The sequence below is a fragment of the Danaus plexippus genome, chromosome 20, assembly GCF_018135715.1.
Source record: "Danaus plexippus chromosome 20, MEX_DaPlex, whole genome shotgun sequence".
Classification (NCBI taxonomy): Eukaryota; Metazoa; Arthropoda; class Insecta; order Lepidoptera; family Nymphalidae; genus Danaus; species Danaus plexippus.
This window is the reverse complement of record NC_083550.1, coordinates 2,601,322-2,628,757: the sequence shown is the minus strand read 5'-3', so window position 1 is coordinate 2,628,757 and position 27,436 is coordinate 2,601,322. Positions and strand designations below refer to the sequence as shown.

Sequence of the window (27,436 nt, the reverse complement as noted above, 5' to 3'; positions counted from 1 at the left end):
AAACTTAATCAAATTAAACAAATGTATACTTTAATTTTTAAAAATAACATAATTTAAATTTCACATATAACTACTATAATACATATTAAATAAACACTTTTCCATGATTCCTTGAAAAAAAACGTGAGATTTTTAAATTATACCTAAATCACTATTAGTCTACTTTATCTATTAAAACAGAACAAGAAACAGTTGTTATCTTTAAATTGTGTCAAATCAATTCAATGACATTGACAGATTTGACTGACGCACTTTGCCGTCCTTTGCCACCGGTAACCAAGGTCAGTGGTAGTTTATTCTATCAAATAATGAATTTTATCCGTTCAAAAGTTATTAAATTTTCTTATCTTCTAGCAGTTTTAGTTATTTTATAAATGCTATTACGTGTTATGTGTCAAGGCCATTATTATAGAAGTGAAATAATAATTTCTTTCTCTTTTAGGTAGACGATGTTTGGTCTTGCAAACCTATAAAACTTATAGAATAACGTTGTTGAATTTAAATTAATAATAGATATTGAAAATATAAAAACTATTTTTCTGCCAGTTACGGCACTTTTTGGGTTATGATCACAGGTGTTAAAGATTTATTTAATGTCTTTGTCCGTAGGACCTTTTGCATAAACAGCTTTATTAATCATGAGTGAATTATCTGAAGATTACCTTCAGAATTTGGTCAACAAAATCGCAAATGAAATACATTTGGAAAATTTTAATTTCGATAAACAATGTTTTCAAAGCATTGGTCAAAATTATTTTGGTTTGCTTGTACCATTGAGGTTAAACGGCGAGATATGTAATAGAAACGTAAACATATCTGTGGTACTAAAATTGGCGCCAACTGACGAAAGATATCGCGTCAGTGGAGCCATAACTCTGATGTTTTCGAGAGAAATTTTTGTTTACACAAAACTTTTCAAAAAGTTTCTCGACTTAGTGAATAAGCTCCAATTCCCATTTCAATACGTAATTCCTGAATGCTATTATGTATGTAGAGATTATTGCAACGAAGCCGTTGTATTGGAAAATATATGTGAAAAGAAATATATGCCGTTCACTGGAAGTATGTTCTTAAATAAGGAACACATCAACGTGGCACTGAGTTCTCTAGCAAAATTTCACGCTATGTCATTTATATTGAAAAATAACGATAAAGACTTTTATAAAGAAGCGGAAAGTGTTTGTGTGCCTTTGAACGAGATTACAAATAAACGCTTTATAGAAATATTATTGAACAGATTAGACAAGGCGTTGATTATTTTTGAAAATACAGAGTATAAAGATTTGATACAGAGAACAAAAAACCATTGCACTAGATTGATTAGGGCAGCCACCGCATCGGTTGAAAGAGTTTGTCTGTGTCATGGAGATATTTGGAAAGAGAATGTGTTATTTCAATATAAGGTACTTATTTTAACGATCTATTAAATTGAAGCTTATTTATTATTTCACATATATCTATGCACCGTTTTTTTTTTCAGGATAATATTCCAATTTCTGCTTGTATTATAGATTATCAAACTACCAGAATAAGTAGTCCTGCATTCGATGTGCTCTACTTGATAGTAACGAGCACTTCAAGTGATCTGCGGAGGCAGTACCTGACCCAGTTTTTAGATACGTATTACGAAACATTTGAACATACGTTAACTAAAGCCAATTTAAATCCTCATGAAGAATATTCCAGAAATATGTTCAACCACGACTTGGTTGTAGTTGGGCCAACTTGTTTTATAATCGCCAACACGGCCATTTGGTTGGCCAGTGGCCTTCAAAACGTGGGACACGTAAAAAGTAAAATTGTGTTGGAAACGGAATCCGAGATATTTGAAGCTAAAGAAAATTATAAAAGCATAATAAAGGGAATTATCGACGATTTGAGATCGTCGGGATTTTTAAACGTAACGGATGAATAAAGAATTAAAATATGAAAGTGGAATTTCGCATTTTCTTTTGTTATTTCTGAACAACGCAAATTTAAATATGGAAGCACGTTCTCGTCTCTTTCGGATGAATAAATCCTTGCCTTCGATCGTTTTATTGCTAATATAAAAACACATTAATCTTGTGCTGAGTTTTCCTCCGTCACTACCTTTAACTCTCGCGAGTTAGCATAGTTTGAACAACAGAGTATTCAAAGTTATAGTTTTAATGCTATGAAACCTTTTTTAAGTTTGTTAGAATAAATCTCACCTTGGGTAAGATTTAATACATGTGTTGTAAATTGAATTAAATTGTTGTATTCGTTACTTGAATGAAAAGTATGACAAAAAAATCAAAATTAATTTTAAACAAAAATTTTCCGTTCCCTTATTAGGACTAAAAAATAATAGAAAACAAAGTTAAGAAAATTTATGTGGGTCAAACAGACACTATCTAAAATCTGTTTATAAATTAAAAACTTAATAGTAAAATTATTTACCAATATACATAAAACATAAACCATCTAACCGTAAAAAGCGACTTAAACTAAATTAAAGAGAAACCACCTCCATATAAAACATCGCAGTGAAGTTACTGAGACAGTCATGATTCGCAGACACGAAAAGTTTTGAATGCAAAATGAATAATGTTTTAAAATGTATAATGTTGTTCAAGAAAATTAATACATTACAAACACAGACAATTGCGAGCAATTTAATGTCAAGAATAATATAATGGAGTGGCTAAAGTGATCGCTTCCTTTTTTAGACGATTAACCCTACAAACGCAACCTTGTTTTACCAAACGCTAAAGATAACTTACGTCGGTTCGTCGCGCATCTTTTAAATTTCAACATTTTTGCCTACCTAGGTCAATAATTTGTATACTGTTCTCATGTATATACAGAATTAATGAGAAACGTTGAGTATGAATCATATATATATTAATAGATTTTTATAAAACTATACGTGGTAGATCTTCCAATAAAAAACTTAAACCTTAACTATTATCTCTACCAGTCTTATAATTTCATGATAAAAATCAACTTTTGTACTATTAACAATATGTGGAACCCTAAATATTAAAAAGAAAATTCTGACCTCAAAGCCAGTAAGGATCTGTGATCTCCACAAGAGGTGTAGTTGTAAGATTGTCTTTGTCATCCTTCTAATTTCAAAAGGCAAAGGCATAATACTTGTGTTACTTTGGCTCGGGTGTTAGTCCTCCTTTTTGTTCTAATACTTCATCAGGTGTTTTTGGTAGTAAGCTACAAATATTTTGTCTTAAACTCGTGGACAAAGTAGGCACTTTTTTCCTCGTCTCCATCCAGGGCCATCAAGTTGCTTGACTTTTTTAAAATTCTCTTCGTCCGAGTAATTTTTCTTTTTTTAACATTATAATATCACAATAAATAATATATGCATCTATAAACGTCATATTCATCATGCGATAAAACATAGCCATGGACCATTTGTTTTACGAGTACAGGACATATTCGAGCACATTTGGACGAGTGTGTCGACCCCATCTTTCTTTTAATTATAGAAATGAATTATATTTGTCATTCCTGTCGGCGAATTAACTGCTCTCTCTTCAATGCACGATGATAGGAAGTGGACCTATTTGCCTGCTTTGGGTTTGTATGACAGTGGTCCGCCGTAAAGAAACATTAATGACTCAATAGGCCTAGATTGCCAGTTCTTCATATCTTCGGATATTTTCCGTTTCTTAGACTTTATAGTGTCAACGAAGGTTAATTTGTAAGAATGTGTTAGCAAGTTTTTAGCCAACGAAACTGATATAAACCAGTTATCACAGGTGACTCCATAGACAGTCCTAGTCAGTTTTTTGACGACAAATTTTTCAAGTGACAAGCCATTAGTCTGAGTAAATTTACCTAAATATGACATAGCATTGATCACGCATCAATATTTTTAATCCATACTTGTTAGGCTTATTGGGGCCTCACATTCTGAAAGGGCACCGACGCCTAAAACCCAAGAACTGTTCCAATGAATATGGTGGGATACGGTTCGGGGGGGGGGGGGGTATAGTCGGAGCCTCAATGTTTTATGAAGATCTCCCAAATGTTTCTGATAGGTGCAAATGTATCTGTAGCCTCTAACTCCGATCGCAATATTTTGTCGTCCATCCGAAAGAATCTTGTCAAAAAATCAAATCTGTCTCTGCTGATATCCGTGTAATATTGCAAGAAGACACCCTGTTACAAGATCCTTCATTTTTTGCCGTCTAACGATGACCGACTTCGAATCTGAGAATTTTAAGCTGCGGTACGAGTACTGATTTCAACACATTGGACGGAGGACTCCTAGATATCAGGGGTTGAGGATCGGCTTCCAACGTATTCAGCAATTGCGAAGGTCTCACTTCAGCATCACCATCATTACCATCCTTGTCGTCACTTTGTACTTCTACCTGTAGTAAGATTCGTCACATTCGCTGTCTTACCCAAAAATCTCTACGTCACTTAATTCTAGAATAAACGAGGGATATTTTCGTCATTTGCTTATTGGTATAATGTCATTATGTTGTTTAATACTATCCTAAAATGAACCAAAATTACTGTAAATACAAGTATAGTTTTGATATAAATAAGGCCTAACATAACATCCTAACCTCACTTTAGTTCAAAAATTTTCACTGAAGATACTTACGTCACATCGGCGTATGGTAGGTAAATATTGACGAAAGTATTGCACTTACCTGAGTAACCCTTTCGTCCTTGGCGAGCTCTGCACGTCAACTGAAATGGCAGGAACAGTGAGAGCAGTACCGCGAAACACAATCGAGAAAAAACATTTCTTCAAAATAGGATACGTCAATAAGCGGGTTGTCTTTCTAGGGTTAAAAACTGAGACTACAGAGTGTATATGTTTTTTTATGATCACAATGCTCTGATAAATATGAATTGATTCCATATAAAAGCTTATATATACGAGATCTTAATTAATAATTAATATACAAACTTACATAGTTAATTTGTAGAATCTTTGGAAACGTTTTTTTTACCGCTAGCCGATAAACAAGTTTTAATATATTTGCTTATAATTTACGATCGGCTGCAGTGTTTATGTCACGGTGATAATTTAAATTTGCTTTGAGTTTAATCTTAGGGAAATGATGCCGCGAGGTGTTTCTAACAGGCTGAAATTCAATTAATCTGCGCCCTCTCAGGTTGATCGATTAAGCATCTAACGAGCTCCACAGATTACGAAAACCAACAAGCCTCTGCTATTTCTTTACATTATTTACTCTATTTTAATGGACGGCGGTTTTATAAAATAATAGGTTATTAACTACCAATTTCAATTTATAATATTGTAAAATTTTAAATAGGTTTTTCACAAAAAAATCGCAAGATGCTTTAATGTGTTTTTTTTTTAATAAGCTGCGGCAAGAACCTTAGGTTTACGTAAACTTGTTAACTCAAAAAGAAGTTACATTATCGAAAGCATTGCTAGAAGCGTGTAGAAAACTTATTTATGATATGCACTTTATAAAATGAAAAAACATTAAATGCAATGTAGTGTTTCCCGAGCTTGTAACATATTTAAAATTCTAACTCTAACATAAAACAACATTGTTTACAAGCTTTAGAATGAACATGAAAACTTGTGCTATCAAAAGCTATAGTGAAGCGAAAGAAAATAATACACGATTATAAATTTTTCTTAAATTATTTATCTTATGCAATAAAAAAAAAACATTTTTAATTATAAATCCATCCAAAAATAAAGATTTGGCTAGTACCCTAAAGATATTTATCTTACCTACCATAAATATCTACTAAGGTACCTTGTCTCTATAACATTTCTTTGTACGTAAGTTCCTTTCAAACAAGGGAATCGGTTGAATGCTGATCAAACTAATACTCGACTAACAAATCTAAAGGTAAACATTCAGATCCTAAATTAACAACGCGATAACTTTGACTTAATTATCTCTACATAATGTTAAACGAAGTCTAAATTCGTTTTTCCGCTTAAATGCCTTCGCCTAATGAAGCACGAAATTATTATTTGTTCGTTTATATATAATATATTTTTTAAGAACTCGTTATATATTCTAACAAGATAAAAAAATATATAATTTAGCTATGTACAATACCAATAATATCATATACGTAATATCATTAGAATATTTTTTTTTTATTTATGGACAAATTAAAATATTCTTACATCTAAAAATTTACCACATTAATTTAGTTTATGAACAACTTCACAACAATGTCATCTTCATTTTAAAACACAGTCGTAACTCGAGGCCTACAACTTAGTTGTCCACTTCATTATTTACAAGAATATGTTTATTTACGGCATTATTCATCGAGTCCAGAACAGTGTTTTATAAGCCCGCCTAAGTTTTATGGGCCATAAAGTGTTATACTCTACGTTCGTTTGTACAGAGTATCGCATTGTAAAAGCAGGTGCCCTATAAAATGACAGTTATTGCTTAGCACCTGAGATAAACCTGTGTCATTTATGCCGTAATATAATATTTACAGCCCTGATTTAAAAGTGAAGAATAATAAATAACATCAAGTAATTGCATATACTGTTATTGATCCTAATTATTATACATATAAATAAATACTTGTTTGATATGGCCATGAAAGCTTGTCCTGTTAGATTTTCTTTTGTTTCAATGCTTGTTGTTCCCATGCATGTAACACAGGTCTAGTACTGAATTAAAAACATATCAGTTTTAAAGTATTCATTACGTGACATGAAAAATGTTTACAAGTTGTCGCAAGGTTCCGTCCAAGGTGAAGAACGCTTTTAAAATTTTATAAAGACATCAAAATGCTTACGTATGTTCAATTATGGTGTCAGAAATGATGTATTAGTATTTCCATCCCAACTTGAAAGTATTATTACTCGCATTCTTACTTCTGAATTCAACTCGTTAGGTTTCTAACACGAGGCTACAAACTAAAAATCAACTGACCATCTCAACTTTCTGAATGTCTGTGTATAAAAATAATCTGTATCCTCAAATCAAAAACATCCCTAATGGATTCGCAAAACAGATCTCCGACAGACCAAATAATAAAATCGTTTTCTTGGACGTTCCATCTCCTCGTACAGAACAATTAAATCATATTACAACGAATTCCATCGTGCCTTTGCGTGATAACTTAATCTCTCCCCAAATAAATAGCGATATTATATATGAGAATATCAAACCTGTTTTTACGTTGCTGAGGATTATGGGCGTCCTTCCATTAACCAGGACTTCACCAGGACATAATCAATTCAAAATGCTATCCCCATCTATGGTGTATTCAATTTTTTGCTTCCTAGGCCTCGTTAGCTATGTGATGTATCTTTCTTTGCACAAAGTACAAATATTAAGAACAACTGAAGGTAAATTTGAAGAGGCTGTGATCGAGTATCTTTTCACTGTTTATCTATTTCCAATGATGGTCGTGCCGATAATCTGGTATGAAACGAGGAAGATTGCTAATATTTTAAACGGATGGGTGGATTTTGAGGTGAGTTTTTTAGTATAAAATGTGACTTGTGTAGTTATAAGGGAAAAAAAATAATTTAATATTGTCGTTTTAGGTATGCTATAAAAAGTTATCGAGCCGCGTTCTTCCTATAAAAATGTACAAAAAAGCTCTGACAATGGCTGTGGTTATCCCAATTTTGTCGACAAGCTCAGTCATAATCACCCACATCACAATGGTTGATTTCAAAGTTATGCAGATATTACCATATGTATTTTTAGAAATATTAACTTATCTACTGGGAGGTTATTGGTATCTGCTGTGTGAAACTTTAAGCTTTTGCGCTGGAATATTAGCCGAAGATTTTCATCAGGTAAATCGACTTAGATGTACCTACTTAGTTTAATATTACTTATTACTTATTATTGGAAAATAAATTTTGAAGTAAAGTTCAAATCTCAATGATTCATATATTTATAAAATTTACATTCGTATTATAAACTTGGTTTTTACATATTATCATATTAGTTACGTCTTTCGTCTTCCCCATAAAATTGCTATGGAAAGTTTCTCTACAAGCTTTTGTTATGTGTAATTTTATGCCACTACTGTCAGTTTGTCTACAAAGGAAAAATCTCTATAGAGGACCATAACTCATTTACATTTAAAGTTTTTAAACAACACCCAATACTAGCGTCTTACTTCTGATCGATACAAAATTACACAAAGTATGCAGTGACCGCAAAACATTTTCCGTAGACAAGAAAAAACACAATTCATAGTCAATTTTAAAAATAAACGTATCGTAAATAGAGAACTATCTTTTTTTTTAACTTTCATTAGACGGGAATAAACAGTCATATAAAAATATTATTATAGGCCCTACGTCACGTTGGTCCAGCAGGAAAAGTCGCTGAATATCGCGCCCTCTGGTTACGCCTAAGTAAACTAGCCCAAGACACAGGTCTAGCTAACTGCTATACGTTCACGTTCGTCAATCTTTATCTTTTCCTCATCATCACTTTATCCATATACGGCCTTCTCAGCCAGATCTCTGAAGGCTTCGGAATTAAGGACATTGGATTGTTTGTAACGGCTTGTTGCAGTATTTTCTTGTTATTTTTTATTTGCGACGAAGCACATTATGCATCTCTTAATGTAAGTACTTTATTTGTCTTGATTGTATTTAATTTCAAAGCAAATTAACCCCATGAAGTTTAAAGAAATGTGTTTTCAAAGAAAACATTGATTTGCAGTGAGCATTTAATCGAAATGTCCTTTTTTGCGTAGGCGTATTATTTTTTTTTTAATATAAATTTAATAATAATAATACAGAAATATAATGGATTTTCTATTTAAGAAAAAGGTATTCATGAACGCTGCCCTTACTGACTTACCGTGTTTACGTATAAAGGTACGCACAAATTTTCAAAAGAAACTGCTAATGGTGGAACTATCCTGGATGAACACGGACGCACAGACGGAAGTAAACATGTTCCTGCGCGCCACCGAGATGAATCCCTCCCAGATCAGCCTGGGCGGCTTCTTTGATGTAAACAGAAACCTTTTCAAATCAGTGAGCATTTACCTCTAAAGGTTTGATTCGTCCAATTTCTTCGATTAACTCGCCTTACCTTTGATAAGGCTTTTTCTTAATTCACTACATCTGTATGATTTGTAGTCTTGTAATTTTCGTACAAAAAAATAATAAAATTCTTCAATCGACTTGTTAACATTACATATAATTTAAAGGAAAATTGTTTTTAAATAACATTACCTATTTCCAGTTATTGGCCACGATGGTAACGTACCTCGTTGTTCTGCTGCAATTCCAAATCAGCATACCAGATAATACCCAAGATACTTATGAAGATGAAAAGCTGATCACCAACGACACAATTGCTACCGACGCCACCAAAATTACTACAACTCTTGCTACAACTGTTTTAACAACATTGGCTAAAAAGAAAAAGAAAAACTAACAATATGGATTCAATTTCAATCTAATGTTATGATATGTGTAATTAAATATACCTTAGTAAAAAAACACGACTACAAAGTAAAACTTTAAGTTTAGAAATAAAGTGCGTAAACACTCTTCTATGTAGGTAAATTTAATAGATAAAAAATATGATTATCATGTAGAACCTTACTAGGTTAATATTAAGAAAAAATTTAAATTACGTAATCAATTAAAGAAGGTACCTAATTAATGGAATCTTAACTTTATGTGTAATAAATTTAAACCTCTATCCAAAACTCTATGGTTTTTAACTTTGAAATATCATAAAATACTATTGTGTTATAACTTTTACTGTGTAAGCCACAAGTTTATAAGATTATAGATTTTTAAATCAGACTAAGAAAACTACGAGGCGTATACATGTATGTCAATAGCATAATTTTCAAGAATACTCAAACATTATTGAAAAAGTTCTCTTTTTATGAATTCTCAACCTTTGAAAATTATATGAAAAACATTAAGTAATATCACCAGTCAAAGTGAAGTGACTACTTCTCGTTCCTTATCACAACCGATCTAATCTGAAAATTAATATATTCAGTTAATATTTTTTTCTCAATTATATTCTTAGGTGACATCATATTAAACACAAAATAGCAACTTTTACAGACAATCAGAAATAACACGGTCTTATTGAGATTTCTATAATATTGAAAGTTCTCTGTCAATTCAATATCAAGAATGACGACAGTGTTTTTTTTTTACTAATTCAGGTAGTAATTGGATCATAAACTAAAATATAAATAAGTAGGTATATCCCAAGACGCGTCCCATCTAATCGCAAAGTGTCAGAATGATAAGTTCAGAGTTTTAGAAAAAATCCAAAATAATTATAATTAATTAATTAAATATCAAAAGAATAACATCAAGACGCCCCTGAATTTACTTTCAAAAGTATACTGACCTGAAAATTATACATTCCGTTTAGCAGTATATATTTTAAGGTTAATAAATGCTTTTTCTAAAAAGATATTTTGATATTACAGGTATAAAAAAATAAAAATTGTTTAATTTTTCTACATAGTCTGAACCAAAATATTTTATAAGCTCAAAAATTTGTAAGTATTTGAATATACATAGTGTACTCCAATCTTTACGACTACAATTGACGTTACTTGGTACATTCCGTTCAACGACTGACATCAAAAACTAAACCTTGCTGTCTCTATCAGAATATTCCGGATTTCTGTGACAAATAAATATTTGTCGTTTTCTGTAAGGATCTAGAAAACGCCTATTTTTTTCAGTGTTTACGGTTAAAAATAATTATTTTAAAGTCTTTTCTTGTTTGAAGAATAACTTTTTATAACGAAAATGGTGGACTACAGCAAATGGAAGGATATTGAGGTTTGTATCGGTTTTATTTTAAACCGATTTAAGTTATGATACTTAACAATGAGATTTCTTGTGGTAACTTAATGTATTTTTAGATTGTTTTACTTAACTTTTACTATCTGTTTTCTTTTATTTATTAAGATTTCGGACGATGAAGATGAAACTCACCCTAATATCGATACTCCATCATTATTTCGCTGGAGGCATCAAGCCCGAATTGAACGAATGGAGGAACGTAAGCGTGAAATCCAAGAACATGAACAACGTAAGACTGAAAATATTAGGAAACTTGCGGAAACTAAACGGAAGATCGCTGAGGCAGAATCTAAAGGTGCAAATTTAGATTCCTTGAAGGCAGAGCTTGCTAGTATTGAAAAGGAGCAAAAGGAAATTCAAGCTAAAGAAGACGACCTTAAAAAGAAGGAAAAGAAGACTCCATGGAATGTTGATACTATTAGTGAACCGGGCTTTACAAAAACTATAATTAACACAAAACCGAATCGTCCAAAAGATGAGAATCTCACAGAGGAAGAAAAAGAGGCCAGAATGAAGAAATTTATCAAAGAAAATGAAAGTCTGTTAAAGCAATTTGGGATGCTTCGTAAATTTGATGATTCCAAAGCATTCTTGCAACAGCACAGTCAATTAGTTTGTGAGGAAACAGCAAATTATCTTGTTATTTGGTGTATAAACTTGGAAATGGAAGAGGTATGTACTCAATATTAAACAAATATATTGTTTTAATGATCTATGTGTTTTGACTTCAATATAAATAGCAGTCTTCTTAATTCAATTGATTTTCTTATTTACAGAAACATGACTTAATGGCGCATGTAGCCCACCAGACAATTTGCATGCAGTACATTCTAGAATTATCTAAGCAATTGGATGTTGATCCAAGGGCTTGTGTCGGATCATTCTTTTCTCGGTAACCATTACATATATTATTTATTTAAATAAAATGCTACTAATAGAACATTCACTACTACTTATAATAATTTTAACAGAATCCAAGTTGCTGAAAAGACATACAAAGACTCGTTTGATGATGAGCTCGCACAGTTCAAGTCTAGAATCCAAAAACGTGCCGCCGAGAAAATCCAGGAAGCTATCAAGGAACAAGAGGAAGAGGAACGGAAAGCAAGACTGGGGCCGGGAGGTCTAGATCCTGTGGAAGTTTATGAAGAGTTACCTGATGTAAGTTTTCAACTGTATTTGTGTTGAATTAGTAACTCTGAACCTTAAATACCATAAAGTATTTGAGTCCAAAAATCACATCTACAAATTTTATGCAAGGTGATTAAGGAGTGCTATACAGAAAACTTAAAACAAATTCCATCAAATATTTGCATCAAAATAGAGACTAACATTTTGTTCTGAAGTTAGATATTCCTTATAACATTTAAGATACAGACAATTCCTAGAGAAGAAAATAATTTGTTTGATGTGTTATACTAGTTTGACGTAAATATATATGACGAATTAAGGAACATTAGTTCTAAAGGAAGTCTAACAAATATGGAAATTTTTTGCCAGTTAGATCTTAATTCATCAATTGTTAGAGATGTAACGATCAGTGTGAGTTGTGAAGATATTCTCTTTTTCATAGGACACATATCTTTCAGTGCTTTTATACACATCAAGAAAAAAGTACATCTCATTACAAATATTAAAATGAGCTATATGTAAATTTTTATCTTATATAACTGTTTATGTAATAAAGTATTAAAATATAATTCTCAATGCAGGAATTGAAAAAATGCTTTGATGCACAAGATGTGCCAATGCTGCAAGCAACTATTGCGAAAATGCCAGAACAAAAAGCCATTTACTACATTAAAAGGTGTGTCGACGCCGGTCTGTGGGTCCCCGGAAAGAATGATGAAGAACCTACAATGAAAGCGAACACTTCAGAACAAGAATCAACACCGTCAGTGAGCACTAATGATGTGGACTGATTTTTAATAAAACCTTAACATAATATAATCCACTTTAACCCAAAACAGTAGTCGTAACAAATGAAAACAACTGGCTGTTTGTAAAACCACTGCCGTTCATTAATGTAATTATGAGATTATTTGACAAAGAATTAGATTTCAACATCAAAATTAAAGGTCAGAGTACTGTTTTAAATAATTTCAATCACCCAGAGTAACACCAACACGTTTCATCGCTTGCGACCAGACGGTTGCTTTAGTGCCTAATATTTTCAGACATTAAGAGTATTTGATTGTTACTTCCTTAGTATTAACAGGCAACACTTTCATTATTTCATATTATGTCAAGTGATATGTGAATAATAAAAATTGTCTGATATTTTAAGTTGTGTTTCATTTAGTTGCCAGTTCCATTTTCGAGCTATCAATCCCAATATACAGACCATTAACCTGACCTTAAATTTGTTAAGCGGCTTGACTTATAGCACAATAAAAGTTTCTATTGTAAGTTCCAAATTTGAATATTGTGTTCTAAGATATATATATATAACAATAATTTGAAAAAAAAGTTTTTATAGGTTTCAAACTATTCAATGTAATAACTACATTCATGTATTTACGCATTTACATTTAAATGGTGAGCGGTTTTAATCAAGTAATACTTTTTGTTTTTTTGTGGAATCAAACCGAAAAGCATTGTTATCTTTATTTAGTCAATTGGTAGGTGCAGCATAAACTAGATCACTTAGAAGATATTAAGAAACTGTTAGTGGCAACGTCATTTATATTATTTTGATGTTATATATTTCGTTCAATAAATAATGAATGCGCTGTCAGACCAGTATGATAATAACAATTCCTTAATAATTATTTCTAATCACAGAATCGCAGTTAGCCCATATATAACCTACAAAACTAGGAATATGATTGATGCGATTTAAACAGTACTTCATAAAGATAAAGATGGCATAACACTACGACCTATGTAATTAGTTCAACCAAACCAATTGATTTGTATTCAAGTCTGTTAATCTCATTTCCCTAGCAACAAACGTACCGACAATTGAATCCAACATCAATGCGTCCAAGTTTTACTAATACCTATACAATCTAAATATAGTAAAAAAAAAATTTACGTTCCATAACCTCGCAATGTTTCCAAAAACTTGTTAATTCATATTTTTGCTATGTAACCAGGATTATCCTATAAAACCTGATATGGAACTAATAAGTTATATCATAGGAACAAGAAACGCGTACGAAAATAAGCCAAATTAAAATACTAAGAACTTGTTCAATAATAGTAAACAGAAATGAAACTTCATTTTTAACTTGTACTTTTTTATATAACAAAACTACAATAGGTGTGAAAGCGCTACGTGAGCACATGCGGCGGCAATTGCGGCCGACCCTCCAACTTGCTGTAGTCTAAGTGGAATTCTTTCGCCACCTGAAATCAATATTCATTAATATAGATATGTTACTTCTGATAATTAATTAGGTAAAATATTTACTTAAATAGAATATTTTAATGCTTCATTGACCTTAACAAAATTGTAAGCTGACCGAGTCAATTCAGCTTCCAATAAATTTTTCTATATTTATTGTAAATATATAACTGGTAACGTATCACGTATCTTAATAGTATCTTTGATTTTTTCCCCTCCTATCTACATATACGTGATTAGATAAATCTTTAAAAATCCGACATATCGCTAATATGACATAAAAAAAGTATTAATGTCCTCGGTCAGCGAAAAGAATTTATTACAAACAATAGCTAGTTATAGACACAATGTCACGTAAAACTTAAAATTAATTGACCTTGCGCCAATTGTGCGCGTCAAAGAAGTAGTAAGTGCCGCGTTCGTAGGTGGATGTTTTCTCAACCATGGGCATGCCGGGGGCTTGAGATATCCAGACCTTCTCTTCCATGTGATACCTCCACTCGCGGTTGTAGCTGAGAAAACATTATAATGATTGAAATTAAACTATACTCAACGGGGAATAACTTCTGTAAATATTAATTTCATTAATATATATGTGGAACATTTATCTGTACTTATGTACTGTCTCATTGTCAGTATGTTTAATATTTTAAATTTATTCTTAAAAATCTTAATATAAAAAATGAAATACTATAGCTCTTTGAATAATTGACTTCTGTATATAAAGGTATTAGTTTAACAAAATTCTATTAGTTATGAATAGATATAACAATTACAGTTCCGCCGCTGCCGCAATTTGAAGTACATCGCCAACGAAGCAGTAGAATAGATAAAATAATAAGTCTTCCTTATACCGACTCAGTCGTAAGGGTGCGAGCTTTTCTCTAATAGACCCATTTATCAGGTACTCTGGAGGCACGTGGTAATCCATGTCCTGTGGCCTGCAATTTTAATGTTAATATATATATATATATGGTAAATAATAAAACATTACAAATTTTTCATCATTATATTTGATAGTCATTTCTTTAATAATGTTGCTGTCTTATTTAATGAATCATAGATTCTATTCTAAATATCTAAATATAATATAAGTTGGCACGATACTGAGTGCTTCCTTTTTCTATACAGCATAATAATTGTTACTAAGAATAAGAACTATGAATGAAAAAATCGCTAATCTCTTAATAATATTATTCCATGATCAAACCTGCAAGGCGTATCAGCCCAAGGTCCTGCGAAGGTAAGGTATAGATTGTCCGGAGAATTGAGATTGAGGCCCAGGGCTGTGAGGTCTTGACCCAGTGCCAACGAGACTAGACTGGGGTCCGACTCGGCAGCCCTTATAAATGTCAATAGACCCACTATCCCAAACTGATTGGGAATCATTGTCTCTGGTATATTTGTTACTTTGCCTGAAATATTATAAAACAAACATTATTTGTGACATACAAAATAAAAAAAATTATATAAAATCTATTTATACACCGTCCAAATGTATATAAACATGCAATAATATGTGTATACAAAATTTCCTATACATCCTTGGATAGATTACAATGTTTTACCCTTTCGATGCATGCTAAACTAATTTTTATTCTATATCATAAAAAAGCGGCATGAAAAAGCGTTATGGCTACTCTAATATACTTCTAATAAATATGCATGTAAACTAAGGAACAAAAATTCTATGTCGAAGTAAATTAACATGACCATAAAATCATAAATCCTATACACACCATAATATTCCGTGTTAGCTCCTTGACTGATAACTTTGGGGACAAAAAAAAAATAGCATCTTTATTAACAATTCTAATAACCACAGATAATTTATAAAACATGCAATGGTTATGACTGATTACAAGAAGAAAGATGACCGACTGAGTGATATTTTTTTTTTTTACATAAATATATATATTTTTATTTTATTTATTTATTTATTCTCTTCAACAAAATAAAGCCCCTTTACTCACATGACCTTGCCTTCCAATATCACCTTCACCTATCGGATATGAGCAGAAATACTTACCTTTAATAAAATTGATGTAAAATTTTGTCTTAACTGATTTTTTATATTATTGATTCCTTATTAATAATGGTAGCAATTTTCAATCTTACCATTTGATTACATTTCGAGTGAAGATTGGTATTCCAATAACCCAGATTTTTGTTTAACTAAAACTTACCCTATCCATAGTAGGCAAGCCATTGTTAGCGTCTTATAGCACTAGCGGTAGCAGAATAACTATATATGTTTGGTTCTTACCGTCAGGGGAGGTTTGTATGCCTTTTCTAGGTTTGTCTGTATGAGTGTAATCCGTGGGCTTGTCAGGAGGCGCAGCTCCCGTGGATGTGCCGGGTAAGGCGGGGAAGTCTTCCGAAGACATAGTGAATTCAGACTGCTCCGACGTTGGCTGTTTGACCATACCAACTGTAAAAAGAATTATATAGGGTGTTAAATTTAATTCATCAATGAAATAATATATACGCAGTGAATATTAAATTCACTTAAAAATCAAATAAATAAACATATTACGCCGTATCACACACTCAATTCATTATATCATATTGTTAGTTCTAATTTGTATCAATTAATTGATTTTGTATTATAATATGTAATATATAACCATAGGGCTTTGAGCCGGGTGGTGGGGGCGCAGCCGCGGGCGCTTGGTCGCCGGCACCCCGGGCTGTTAGTGATGGAAACTCGCTGAGGTCAAGCAGCGGCGGTGTTGAAGTGTCACCGCCCTCGCCGAACACGGAATGATAGTTCGCATTAAAACGGGAGAGATTCGCCATACTTGACTGAAATCACAACATATTTATTTATATATATATATATATAAACTTTTTGATTCTCTAACAGTTTTTAAGTCTAACAGCAAATTCATAAAGCGGTGTATATAAAGCAGTGTATGTTAATTGGATAGTAATATATATATAAACTTTTTAAAGGATAAGCTAAGTCACTGAAATGCTTACAAGAAGATTTGTATACCTTCTTATGAGCATTTGCAAAACTTATTACAACTAATTTGACAGTAATAGTCTTAATTAATAGCATCATAGTTAATACATTAATCTATTCATTCATTAAAGTTACATTTAATTTGTTTAAATTACTATAATATTTTAAAAAGTTATCCTTAAATGAAATATTTTATTTATATAACTACATATCTGAAATACAAAGTAACCAATACATATAATGAAAAAAAGTCTGTCTGTCTGTTCGCAATAAACGGAAAAACTACTGCACCAATTATTATCAAACAGTTATTACCACTCAATAGTGTGATTCTCGAGGAAGGTTTTAGTATATAATTTTTTAAGCTTTTGTATTTACTTGTGTGTACATTAACAATATTTGTTATAAGAGGTCGGGAAAATATGAGCCGTCTGAGAGCTTTTAACAATAAAGCTGCCTAGAGTCTTTAATTGTGTATCTTATATATAGGTCTATGGAAAAATCCGCGGTGGCATGTGACTATACCTTAAGGATATATAATATAAGGATATAGGATTTACAACTTTTAAAAATTGGCATTCCTGATATGAAGCATTTATTGGAAAGCTATTTACATAAGTACGATACTAAGTCTTATCAAAATAGTTTACTTCGTTTTCAAGCCTACATCAGTATCTGTAAATTACTTTTTAAATCATTTAAATCAGGCATACCATTTGATAGTTATCATTTCTCAAAATTAAATAGGCTGTATTACATTGTTTTGGAAAGAGCCTGTGCGAAGCTGTGCGAAGCCAGGGCTGGTTCCTAGTATCTAAATAAGTTTAAAGCATAAAAATTACTATACAGAATATTTTGCAAATCTGTATTAAAATTAATAATTTAAAATAAATGCAAACATAAGAAATGAAAGTTAACACTTAGTAATAAGGTCAATCTTTGTTCAGGTTTTTTACCTACACATACAATAACACTTGGCCTAGATTTTTAAAAGGTACAAATACCTACAGCTTTTTGTTAAGACACCCTTCTAATTTCTTATTTAGATACATTTGTTTATATATATTTATAATACATAAACATATTTAATTAATGAAATTAAAATATCATACCATAGAATTTGAGTTAGCTTGTGATAGTGGTGTCGGTATAGGTACTCTACGGTCAGCAAATGCTCGCTGTCCAAATAATGTAGATCTAGATGCCATTGAGGGTGGTGCACCCCCTGGCATCGCAGTGGAGCCCCGTCCTGGTGACAGGGCGCCACCAAATGTCGGTGTCACATGTCCTGATACTCCGCCAACCAAACCTGAACCAACCCGTCCACCGACCCCGCCACTTGCTAGGCTTCTAGGAGCTTGTTGGAAATTCAAGTTTGCCATAACCTGGAAAATTACACATTTACATTAATTATAAATATTACTTGTTTATATATTATGACAATGTCTTCAGATAATTTTAATGACAAGTGTTTTATGATAGAGGGCATACGTAAGTTATCTTTGTGTGTGAATGTCAAAAAATATGTATAGCTTAATATTAAACAGTTTTCACTTGATACTAACATTTCATACTGGAAGTTCTGTTTGAATCCAATTCTAAAACTCGCAACTTTAAACTTCTTCAGACGTCATAAATTTCATAAATATTCATTAATCTCATCTAATAAATTAAAGAAAAATGCATTCGTTTTATACAAATGTTGCTTGCGTTGGTTATTTTAACGAACCATGTATTAGAACTTTTGATTACAAGACAAATAAGAATTAAAATGGTTAACTAATTAGATGTACTATAAGATAACGAATTTGTATATCTTTATGAAGTGGTAATCGTGAAGAAAATTCAATGTTACGTATAGGTTAATGGGATATGTAATTCTTAGCTGAAAATATAGCTAACAGCTGCTTGAGAAACTGTTTACTGATCGCAGCTTACACGTATTTAACGACGGTATACAGTAGTTCCACTATTATAATGATAAATGTGATAAGGATAGTCAATAATAACAAATAACATAGGTATACATAGATCACGATGGTTATTTATTCGACTGTCAAACAATGGCGACTCGAAGATGTTCTAATTTCATTCCCTCGTAAAAATAATAAATATTTACCTAAAATGTTAGTTCGGGCCCCGTTGCACTTTATCAATTACTATACGTTTAGTGCATAGTCAAGTTTTCCCAGAAAAATATAAATAAACTCACAGGACGAAACAAACAAAAGTTTGTTGACTGTTCAATTTCTAAGGCAATTTTCTCTGCATTCAGAATTTTATTCACCAACTAAAAGTATATTTTTACTGCCTTTCCATGTACACTGCTATAAAACTCCTAGAACTTTATACATCTTTAAGAAGCTAAAATAAATTATAATAATTTCACTCGGATTTGTCGAACGCCACATTACCCTAAACAACTGGCAGCCATATTGTTAAAACTTAAAAGCGGAAATTACCAGAGATCAGCCACACTACATAAAAAATATTGTAAAATTAATTTCAAAACTTTTTCTTCTACAATAATTTTAATAAGGACGTTATTTTTAGTGTGCTAAATCATTTTTGTTGCCATTATTTTTATTTGTGGAATGTATTTATTATAGAGTAAGTACATTGACTATGTTAATAGGATCATGACATAAAAGTTACCACTATAGTTATTTGCTGTCTAAATGAGGTAAATTTGGAAGATAAAAACAAATCGAATTGATTTTTCTGTCTGCGTAGACAAATCTGTAACTGACTTTAAAACTTTCTATTCGTTTATTCAACTGCGCAACATTTTTAACAATACTAAATATGTACTTACGGATTACAAAAAAAATATCACATCAACTATTTGATATAGTACCTATTTTAATATCGCATACTTCTTTTTTCTATATCAATATACTAAACTTAAAATTGTATTTGCACACCGAACTCCGACAAAAAGTTAATGAAGAGTATGAATGTAATAAAATCTGTAGTATCAACTTTTTTATGACCTACCCACTTTTCAAATATGTCCTGCAACCTGATTTCATGAGTCAGAATATTCTTTACAAAAACTTTTTTTAAACTTTTTTCATCAACTTAAATAAATCTGCTTGCATTTTCTAATGAGTTTCATTAAACCACTTTTCAGTTTTCTCGAAAATATCATTTTCTATTGATCCATAGAAGAAAAACTATCTTTAGTTTAGATTATTATTATTTTACACTTTAGATTTCATTTAAGTTTATTTAGAGAAACCAATTTAGCTAAAGTGATAGAAATGCTATGAAATCAAAGCGTATATATATTTATATTTTAGTATTTTTCTCTCCCCGTGTAATAGAGGATAAATTTATCGTATAAAATGACCAACAATCATCTGGTAATAAAAGGTGTTAAGTTATTTCTGATCTATGTAGCTAGTTATTAATTGCAAATTTGAATTCCACATTAAAATTTAGAAATTAAATCTTCGCAATTTTTCAAAAGAAGTTTTAATTTTTGGGTCATCCTAAATGTATCTGAGATGGATATTACCTAAATCTTGCTATATATAATCTTCTATAGGCGTATTAAACTTCTTTTACAATAAGTTGAACGTTTTTAATTGACAAATATAAGGAAATGGAAAAAACTTGTTTTCGTCTTCAAAATATGTTAACAGCAATGAGGATTAAGAAAAATCATTGTTTTAAAATCACAGACCGATGATTTATTTTTACTGTAATATGTATTTCATAAAATTAATTCACAGTTAGGAAAAATACTTGAAACGATTCTTTAATCTTACTTGAAAAATTAACTATAGACAATAATTCTCTATACTTATTAAGGGTGTTTAGCGTGAAACATGGTAACATTAAAGATCATATGATTGTTCAATGAAGAAGCACGTCTGATAGGCGTCGACTTACTTCTTTCAACCAGTTTTTTATTTTCTGGCTGAATATAGGCCGTTTTTCGTGTTAGTGGTGCTAAAATATAACTATCAGCCATGGCGCTCAGCGATGCAGATGTTCAGAAACAGGTATTTAGAATATTATTGCAAATATATTCATTAAATTTTACACGTAGTTTTCCGACATGAGTTTTGTCAGAATGATTGATCCGACGGTCCCGAGTCTATAGTATTAACATGATCTACGATATATAAGAATGTGATTCGGAATAATGTTTAAAGTATTGAAATTAAGAATGATTTTTTCTCAAAAAATGTTTTTACACGTAGATCAAGCATATGATGGCCTTCATCGAACAAGAGGCCAACGAAAAGGCCGAAGAAATCGATGCTAAGGCTGAGGAGGAATTCAACATCGAGAAGGGCCGTCTCGTACAGCAACAGCGGCTCAAGATCATGGAATACTATGAAAAGAAAGAGAAACAAGTTGAACTTCAGAAAAAGATGTAGGTTTTCGTACATTCTATGTAATTATATCACATGACATCTTAGTATCAATTGAAACCTAAACACTTCCCATGTCTTATCTCATAGTATAAGACATTTTATATATTTATTAGAAGACATTTTAAATTCCAGTTATTCTTTCAATATTATATAAAAGCCAATTTCATTTCTGTTAAGAAATTCCTGACTTGGAAATTTGAAACTTCAAAAAAGTTGTTAACTATATCATTATCTACTCTAATACATCTATTAAAATATGAAATAATTTTAATTCTGGTGATATAATATACTTAGACTATAGAAAAATTATGAGAAAATTCATGAATTACAATTTATTTCAGTAATTTTTAATATATATTAATCTACTAAAATCTAAAAATATATATCTAGCATGTTATTAGTAAAACTCAGCTAAACAAAGGCAATAATTAAGAAAAATTCTTGTACAATGTTAGTATAGTGTTCCAGAGCAAATTATCTCTGTAGATAAGAGCAAATCAAGCTTACACATGTGAGATTGATATCATATTATTACCAAAATTCTGTACAATCCTAATTTATCCTATTAAAATGAGAAATCTCAATAATTCTCTTGTTTTACACTTGAGTTAGCTAATTAAAAATTGTCTTTCTATTATATTACGTCCGTTCACAGCCAATCTTCGAACATGCTGAACCAAGCTCGTCTGAAGGTACTCAAAGTACGTGAAGATCATGTACGTAATGTACTCGATGAAGCTCGCAAGCGCCTGGCTGAAGTGCCCAATGATACTAAGCTATACTCCGACTTGCTTGTTACACTAATGGTGCAGGCTCTATTCCAGGTAAATAATTTTTTTTATCAAAGAAATGTATGAAAATATTTATGTTTAAATAAAATCTTTTTACTGTCAAATGTTCTATGTGTCTACCATTTAAGACGACATTTCTACTTACCATCACCTGGCATGATAAACAATGCACTATTGAATTCTGATTATATAAATTTTTTTTTTTTTTAATATTTCGATTATTATGAGATCTAAGATTTTCGCGAGTATTCATTTAAATGAAACTAGTTTTATTCGGATTTACTACGCGGATTTTATTATTTAAAAACTACATAATCCCGATGTTTCGGTTACTTTGCAGCAACCGTGATCACGGGCAGACGAGGTGTAAGGAATAACACTAGTTTCATTTCGATTATTACTTTGCTATTTTTATTACAATTGCTTGTCAAAATAAACTTTTACTTATTTCATCTTCATGTTCATTAAATAGCAGACTTTATTATGAGATTGTTGTCTATAGGAAGTAAATGCATTTTGTGACTTAAACTAACTTTATTATAGCTTGTGGAGCCGGCTGTGACAATTCGTTGCAGACAAGCGGATAAATCTCTTGTGGAATCCCTCCTGCCACGCGCCCAGCAAGACTACAAGGCTAAGATCAAGAAGGATGTCGTCCTGAAAGTTGACACAGAAGCATCCCTCCCAGCGGACACTTGTGGTGGTATCGAACTCATTGCTGCCAGGGGCCGCATTAAGGTATGTATATTTTCATACACATATAAAAATAAAATTTATTGAAATATAAATAATTTATAAAATTTTAATTGGCTATTTGTGATGTTAGTGTAAAAATATATTAAGGTATATTAAATAATTGTTTGAATTTTTTATACAGATTTGCAACACCCTGGAATCCCGTCTGGAGCTGATTGCTCAGCAACTGTTGCCAGAAATCCGTACAGCCCTATTCGGTCGCAACCCCAACCGTAAATTCACAGATTAAAATTTTCCCGCTCATTAAAACACTTGTTACTAACAACATTAAAGAAAAACTTCTTAGATATAAAGTTATAATTATTGTTTTCTTTTGCCTAATTAATATTATAATGCGTACAACTCTATCGCTGTTTAGAATGTATCCTATTAAATGGAAATGTTAAGACGTCTGAAAGTGTTAAATACTATGTGTGATCATGCGTTTTATCTGATTCATGGTGTCCGTTGATATTTCTATTCTATATGTACATTAGTTTCGCCGGCAAAAGTATGTATTAATTATTAAAGTATTTTATTGTTACAATTCATTCATAGACTCATACATATATTTAGAGGATGTAGTTTATAGGATTTGAAACGATGTATTTAAGATTAAACAATCTATTTAATGCCGTATAACCGATTCAATATATAGAAGTATAAATATAAAGGGAATGTCACTATTTCTGTAACAGTATATATGAAAGCACAATACAAATGATTAGTAGTTGAATGTTACCTGTATATTGTTCAAGTGAAATCTATTAAATCTATGAATTATCTGATGTTTTCAAATCTTAGGAATCCTTGACGACTGTAAGATTTTGATGTGACAGCAGCATCCTATGTTGTGTTCACTTAAATCATTAATGATTTGACTGATAACAATGTAGTGTCAGATTAGAATCTTTCAGTCTTACAACATTCCTATTACGTCCTGGCAATTTATATTTTGGCTTGCTTCGAATATGTATGTACGTTTCCCATTATGGCACTGTTGAAATTCTTGTGTAAATATATAGATGTGTTAAATATCGTGACTTTTATTTTTCATTTTAACTAAATTCGGAATAATGGATGGATGGATTGGAAGATGAGTCGATTAATAATTCATTTATTTTCTTTTATCATTTACTTTTTGGCAACTCACGTAAATCATATATATATATATCATGTTTCATTATTTTAATAAATTTATATGCCTATATCATTTTTTTCTGAAAATATTTAAATTTTAAATGTACATTGGCTGACTGCGTAGTGTGTTTAGTGCTATATGATCGGCAATATAGAACGCACGTGACAAACGACTGTTAGGCAAAATTGTATAATATCGGGACCTAATATAAGAATAGGTTCTTATTAAAAATTGCCAACGGGATAATTTAATTTGTTTTAAAATATATCTTTTTAAACATCAATAAGAAAAACTTTAAAAAAAATTAAAACTGGAAGAAAGTCTATTCTTCATTGTTTCTGCTAAATTTTCTAAGAAAAAGAATTATATATAATTTTTCCAAGTTGATTTTTTTTATTCGCCATTATATCTATGGTATTGATAATTAGGAACAAACTATATCTCACCAATCTGTGTCCAAAATCTTTACTGTATTAACAATTCAATAAAAATGACTTAAATTTCAATTAAAGTAAAAAAGAAATTAAATTATATGTGAATAATCTGAGTAGTTAAAGTTAATTAGTCTGTAGTGTTTTCCCATGGGGCTGGTCAATCTTATATAAACACATGTTACGCGGTATGTTTAAATATAAAATTGAAATTGAAGGGTATGGGCTAGATTTTCTTACTTTTTAATCTTAACCTCCACCCGGCATTAACTGTCCAATAACTTAGGGTGAGTTCTTTTGAAATCCTAATAATATTAATTTGGAATCGGTATGTAGCGTTCCAAATTTAAAAGTTATTCTTTAAATTCATATTGGATTCTAATTGAAGCTATTTAAACCGAATAGAATTTGCTTAATATCTTGTTGCTTTGTCTACCATTTTGACAATTTCTTTTTGTAAATTATGTACCTAAAAATAGTGAAACATATACAAAGAGACAAAGGTTTTAATCGATTTTTATTTGGTAGCTTGAAAAGTAATACATTTAATTTCTGATGTAATGTATGTAATAAGTGGAAAATTAATTATGTATTGAATATTTTTTTTAGAATTGAAAGAGATGGAAAGGTATAGGTAGAAAAGGATTTGTTTTCAATCAAAACGACAAAATGTATAAGCCAGCAAAAAATATTAACATTTTTATTAAATTACAGATGAATTATAAATTAAAACATATATTTTATTATTTTCACAGATCTCCTTTATCACAAAAATATGTTTTTAAATGTGTAAATAACTACTTTGATTTAATTTAACTAGTATTTTGGTCTGAATCCTACTTAGTAGGCAAGAGACATATGTAAATAAAAATTACTTTTGTAATATTGCATCATAAAAAAAATGCTTTAAAACATTTCCTAATTAATCTTCGAATGGGGGTAACCCAAATAATTCTGGTTTAAATTCTTCAAGACTTCCTAATACCAATGTTGCTTCTTCGGTGAGAATTTTGTCGACTCTAGGGTCCGGCACCATGACAACTTGCATCCCCGCTGCTAATCCTGCCCTCACTCCATTAACCGAATCCTCAAATACAAGGCACTGGAATGACAATCAATAACTTTAAGTCTATAATAAAAGGTTTTTTTTTTTTATAGATAATTATATTAATTTTTCCATAATTTTTTTAACTAAAATATAAAGAAGTTTAATCTTACTTTTACAAGAATAATAATAAAAGTCAAAAATATTCTTTAGAAAAATATTTTCACTAACAAACCATGGAAAATAGGAAATATTTTAAATATATTAATTCCTCTTAGCATAATTTGTACGTTTTAATTTCTTATCTAAGTTGTTAATAATATATTAAATTAAAAGTAGTTTTAATTATTCATGACTCATTTGAATGTTATTTTAATACCTGTTCTACTTTTGGATTTTCCGGAAATTTGGAAGCGGCAACCAAAAATATATCAGGGTAAGGTTTTCCTCGTGCAACATCAGGATCCGAAGAACCAAAAGTTTTGTATGGGAACAGAGAAAATAACTCCTGATGGTGTTTATCTACTTTGAGATGGTAACTATCCTCGCTGGAACTTGTCGCTAGCCCAATAGGTATGCATTTATTGTCCAAATGTCTTATCAGTCGTTCAGCACCTAAAAAAGATTTAGAATTCTTTGATACAATATCATACTACCTTTAATATTTGAAATTATAATACAGGTGTTTCAATAAAAAATGTATCTAGAATCTTCAATACTTCTTTCTAACAGAATTTATCAAGTTTGTATGGTTTATACCTATTGGATCTTATCTATAAGTAAAAGTACATCGTAAAAATAACCAGAAAATTATACCATCTCTACCATAGCAAGAACCAATATTATCGATTTCTCCCAATCATAAAATGTAATCATATAATATAGAATGATTACGTTCATAAATCAATCAATATATGTTTGAGATATTAAGAAATTGCATTTAGTTTTAATGTGTATTACAGTTATCAAGTTAATTGCTTACATATGAAACATGTGTAAGTCTAATTAAGTTTTTGTTTTTGATTTTCATTACCTGGCATTAGTTCTGTCTGTGGAAATAATTCTTGAAATTGTTTTCTAGTTTCAACTAAAAATTCGTCAGGTGTCAGGGGTAATTCGAGTTCTTCTGTGATAATTTTCGCTAATTCGTGGGACTGCGAACCCATTAGCCTCATTTTTAATTCAAATGTATAATTTTTTCCATAACGAGATACAATGTTTTGAAATGCAACTGTATATAGATGTTCAGTATCTGAAAATGTACACAGATATATTAAACTTAATGTTATTTAAAGGTTTTAATAATAAAACACTCCTATGTTATAACTTACTCAAAATAAGTCCATCCATATCAAAAAGAACGTGGGTAACAGGTTTGAACATTTTGATTTTTGAATGATGAAATATCTCTCTAATAAGAATAATCAAAAATAATATAATTATAAATAATAAATATTTTTTATCACAATCACTTATATAATATATTAGTTCAGATTCGAATTGTTTGATTTAAAACTTATCTGATATCACCCCACTTTAACGTTATCACTTGTCAGACAGTCAAGTATGCAATGTAGTAACTAGTATGTACTATGTAGATAGGTATAAGACATTAGTTACACTTTGGACAACATGAAGCGCTCTGTCAAAGTCTATACGACGGATGAATGCTCACTGTGCACTACTATCGTTAAACGTTATTTTATAGTCGAAATAACTTTTAAATGAAACTACATAATATTTGGTTCGCATTTAATTTAAACCTCATTTATCGAAAAGAGGATGCTTATGCATTTTAT

General features: G+C 30.9%; 6 protein-coding genes across 14 annotated transcripts; 4 read left to right on the top strand and 2 right to left on the bottom strand.

The window, feature by feature from the left end:
• Positions 1 to 224: 224 nt before the first annotated feature.
• LOC116774074 (uncharacterized) lies at positions 225 to 1,938 on the top strand. Of its 3 annotated transcripts, none has more exons than XM_032666707.2 (3): positions 225 to 281; positions 610 to 1,403; positions 1,481 to 1,938. In XM_032666707.2, the coding sequence occupies exons 2-3, from the start codon at positions 639 to 641 to the stop codon at positions 1,913 to 1,915; spliced, it is 1,200 nt and encodes a 399-aa protein (XP_032522598.2). In that variant the 5' UTR covers positions 225 to 281; positions 610 to 638; the 3' UTR covers positions 1,916 to 1,938. The 3 variants fall into 3 exon arrangements, with proteins under 3 accessions (XP_032522598.2, XP_032522596.2, XP_032522597.2); XM_032666705.2 differs by having other exon boundaries at positions 246 to 281; positions 443 to 1,403; XM_032666706.2 differs by lacking the exon at positions 225 to 281 and having other exon boundaries at positions 369 to 1,403.
• Positions 1,939 to 6,020: 4,082 nt separating this feature from the next.
• On the top strand, positions 6,021 to 9,864 carry LOC116774192 (gustatory and odorant receptor 24). Of its 3 annotated transcripts, none has more exons than XM_061523910.1 (5): positions 6,021 to 7,437; positions 7,511 to 7,768; positions 8,275 to 8,553; positions 8,810 to 8,991; positions 9,183 to 9,309. In XM_061523910.1, exons 1-4 carry the CDS (start codon positions 6,907 to 6,909, stop codon positions 8,987 to 8,989), a joined length of 1,248 nt encoding a protein of 415 aa, XP_061379894.1. In that variant the 5' UTR covers positions 6,021 to 6,906; the 3' UTR covers positions 8,990 to 8,991; positions 9,183 to 9,309. The 3 variants fall into 3 exon arrangements, with proteins under 3 accessions (XP_061379894.1, XP_061379893.1, XP_032522740.2); XM_061523909.1 differs by having other exon boundaries at positions 6,022 to 7,437; positions 8,810 to 8,947; positions 9,183 to 9,864; XM_032666849.2 differs by having other exon boundaries at positions 6,024 to 7,437; positions 8,810 to 8,971; positions 9,183 to 9,862.
• Positions 9,865 to 10,554: 690 nt separating this feature from the next.
• On the top strand, positions 10,555 to 13,075 carry LOC116773819 (hsp90 co-chaperone Cdc37). The gene is made up of 5 exons (XM_032666314.2): positions 10,555 to 10,765; positions 10,895 to 11,461; positions 11,566 to 11,681; positions 11,761 to 11,950; positions 12,502 to 13,075. The coding sequence occupies exons 1-5, from the start codon at positions 10,733 to 10,735 to the stop codon at positions 12,709 to 12,711; spliced, it is 1,116 nt and encodes a 371-aa protein (XP_032522205.1). The 5' UTR covers positions 10,555 to 10,732; the 3' UTR covers positions 12,712 to 13,075.
• Positions 13,076 to 14,014: 939 nt separating this feature from the next.
• Positions 14,015 to 19,702, bottom strand: LOC116773818 (CCR4-NOT transcription complex subunit 2). 5 transcript variants are annotated; one of them, XM_032666309.2, is made up of 10 exons: positions 19,226 to 19,702; positions 18,672 to 18,768; positions 18,219 to 18,491; positions 16,766 to 16,943; positions 16,405 to 16,569; positions 15,878 to 15,910; positions 15,349 to 15,553; positions 14,915 to 15,079; positions 14,515 to 14,650; positions 14,015 to 14,140 (listed from the first exon to the last, which is right to left on the bottom strand). In XM_032666309.2, the coding sequence occupies exons 3-10, from the start codon at positions 18,486 to 18,488 to the stop codon at positions 14,066 to 14,068; spliced, it is 1,227 nt and encodes a 408-aa protein (XP_032522200.1). In that variant the 5' UTR covers positions 18,489 to 18,491; positions 18,672 to 18,768; positions 19,226 to 19,702; the 3' UTR covers positions 14,015 to 14,065. The 5 variants fall into 5 exon arrangements, with proteins under 5 accessions (XP_032522200.1, XP_032522202.1, XP_032522201.1 ...); XM_032666311.2 differs by having other exon boundaries at positions 19,319 to 19,702; XM_032666310.2 differs by lacking the exon at positions 18,672 to 18,768.
• Positions 19,703 to 20,950: 1,248 nt separating this feature from the next.
• On the top strand, positions 20,951 to 24,057 carry LOC116773900 (V-type proton ATPase subunit E). Its single transcript, XM_032666466.2, has 5 exons — positions 20,951 to 21,116; positions 21,318 to 21,493; positions 22,150 to 22,318; positions 22,829 to 23,023; positions 23,163 to 24,057. Exons 1-5 carry the CDS (start codon positions 21,084 to 21,086, stop codon positions 23,268 to 23,270), a joined length of 681 nt encoding a protein of 226 aa, XP_032522357.1. The 5' UTR covers positions 20,951 to 21,083; the 3' UTR covers positions 23,271 to 24,057.
• Positions 24,058 to 25,264: 1,207 nt separating this feature from the next.
• On the bottom strand, positions 25,265 to 27,267 carry LOC116774086 (pseudouridine-5'-phosphatase-like). The gene is made up of 4 exons (XM_032666728.2): positions 26,969 to 27,267; positions 26,671 to 26,889; positions 26,017 to 26,252; positions 25,265 to 25,694 (listed from the first exon to the last, which is right to left on the bottom strand). Exons 1-4 carry the CDS (start codon positions 27,018 to 27,020, stop codon positions 25,515 to 25,517), a joined length of 687 nt encoding a protein of 228 aa, XP_032522619.2. The 5' UTR covers positions 27,021 to 27,267; the 3' UTR covers positions 25,265 to 25,514.
• Between the last annotated feature and the right edge of the window lie 169 nt (positions 27,268 to 27,436).

What these genes read in the sequence shown, in the direction of transcription:
- LOC116773900 (XM_032666466.2), top strand. Translation starts at nt 21,084, where the DNA reads ATGGCGCTCAGCGATGCAGATGTTCAGAAACAG. An exon ending in ATGCAGATGTTCAGAAACAG is followed by an intron (nt 21,117 to 21,317) that starts GTATTTAGAATA and finishes TTTTACACGTAG; the next exon opens with ATCAAGCATATGATGGCCTT. An exon ending in CTGCCAGGGGCCGCATTAAG is followed by an intron (nt 23,024 to 23,162) that starts GTATGTATATTT and finishes TTTTTTATACAG; the next exon opens with ATTTGCAACACCCTGGAATC.
- LOC116773819 (XM_032666314.2), top strand. Translation starts at nt 10,733, where the DNA reads ATGGTGGACTACAGCAAATGGAAGGATATTGAG. An exon ending in GTCGGATCATTCTTTTCTCG is followed by an intron (nt 11,682 to 11,760) that starts GTAACCATTACA and finishes TAATTTTAACAG; the next exon opens with AATCCAAGTTGCTGAAAAGA. An exon ending in TTTATGAAGAGTTACCTGAT is followed by an intron (nt 11,951 to 12,501) that starts GTAAGTTTTCAA and finishes TTCTCAATGCAG; the next exon opens with GAATTGAAAAAATGCTTTGA.
- LOC116774074 (XM_032666707.2), top strand. Translation starts at nt 639, where the DNA reads ATGAGTGAATTATCTGAAGATTACCTTCAGAATTTGGTCAACAAAATC. An exon ending in ATGTGTTATTTCAATATAAG is followed by an intron (nt 1,404 to 1,480) that starts GTACTTATTTTA and finishes TTTTTTTTTCAG; the next exon opens with GATAATATTCCAATTTCTGC.
- LOC116774086 (XM_032666728.2), bottom strand. Translation starts at nt 27,020, where the DNA reads ATGTTCAAACCTGTTACCCACGTTCTTTTTGATATGGATGGACTTATT. An exon ending in TATGGATGGACTTATTTTGA is followed by an intron (nt 26,890 to 26,968) that starts GTAAGTTATAAC and finishes GTACATTTTCAG; the next exon opens with ATACTGAACATCTATATACA. An exon ending in AAAATCCAAAAGTAGAACAG is followed by an intron (nt 25,695 to 26,016) that starts GTATTAAAATAA and finishes TTGTCATTCCAG; the next exon opens with TGCCTTGTATTTGAGGATTC.
- LOC116774192 (XM_032666849.2), top strand. Translation starts at nt 6,907, where the DNA reads ATGTCTGTGTATAAAAATAATCTGTATCCTCAAATCAAAAACATCCCT. An exon ending in ACGGATGGGTGGATTTTGAG is followed by an intron (nt 7,438 to 7,510) that starts GTGAGTTTTTTA and finishes TTGTCGTTTTAG; the next exon opens with GTATGCTATAAAAAGTTATC. An exon ending in ACAGAAACCTTTTCAAATCA is followed by an intron (nt 8,972 to 9,182) that starts GTGAGCATTTAC and finishes ACCTATTTCCAG; the next exon opens with TTATTGGCCACGATGGTAAC.
- LOC116773818 (XM_032666309.2), bottom strand. Translation starts at nt 18,488, where the DNA reads ATGGCAAACTTGAATTTCCAACAAGCTCCTAGAAGCCTAGCAAGTGGC. An exon ending in ACCCGGCTCAAAGCCCTATG is followed by an intron (nt 16,570 to 16,765) that starts GTTATATATTAC and finishes TTCTTTTTACAG; the next exon opens with TTGGTATGGTCAAACAGCCA. An exon ending in TGGGCTGATACGCCTTGCAG is followed by an intron (nt 15,080 to 15,348) that starts GTTTGATCATGG and finishes TTAAAATTGCAG; the next exon opens with GCCACAGGACATGGATTACC.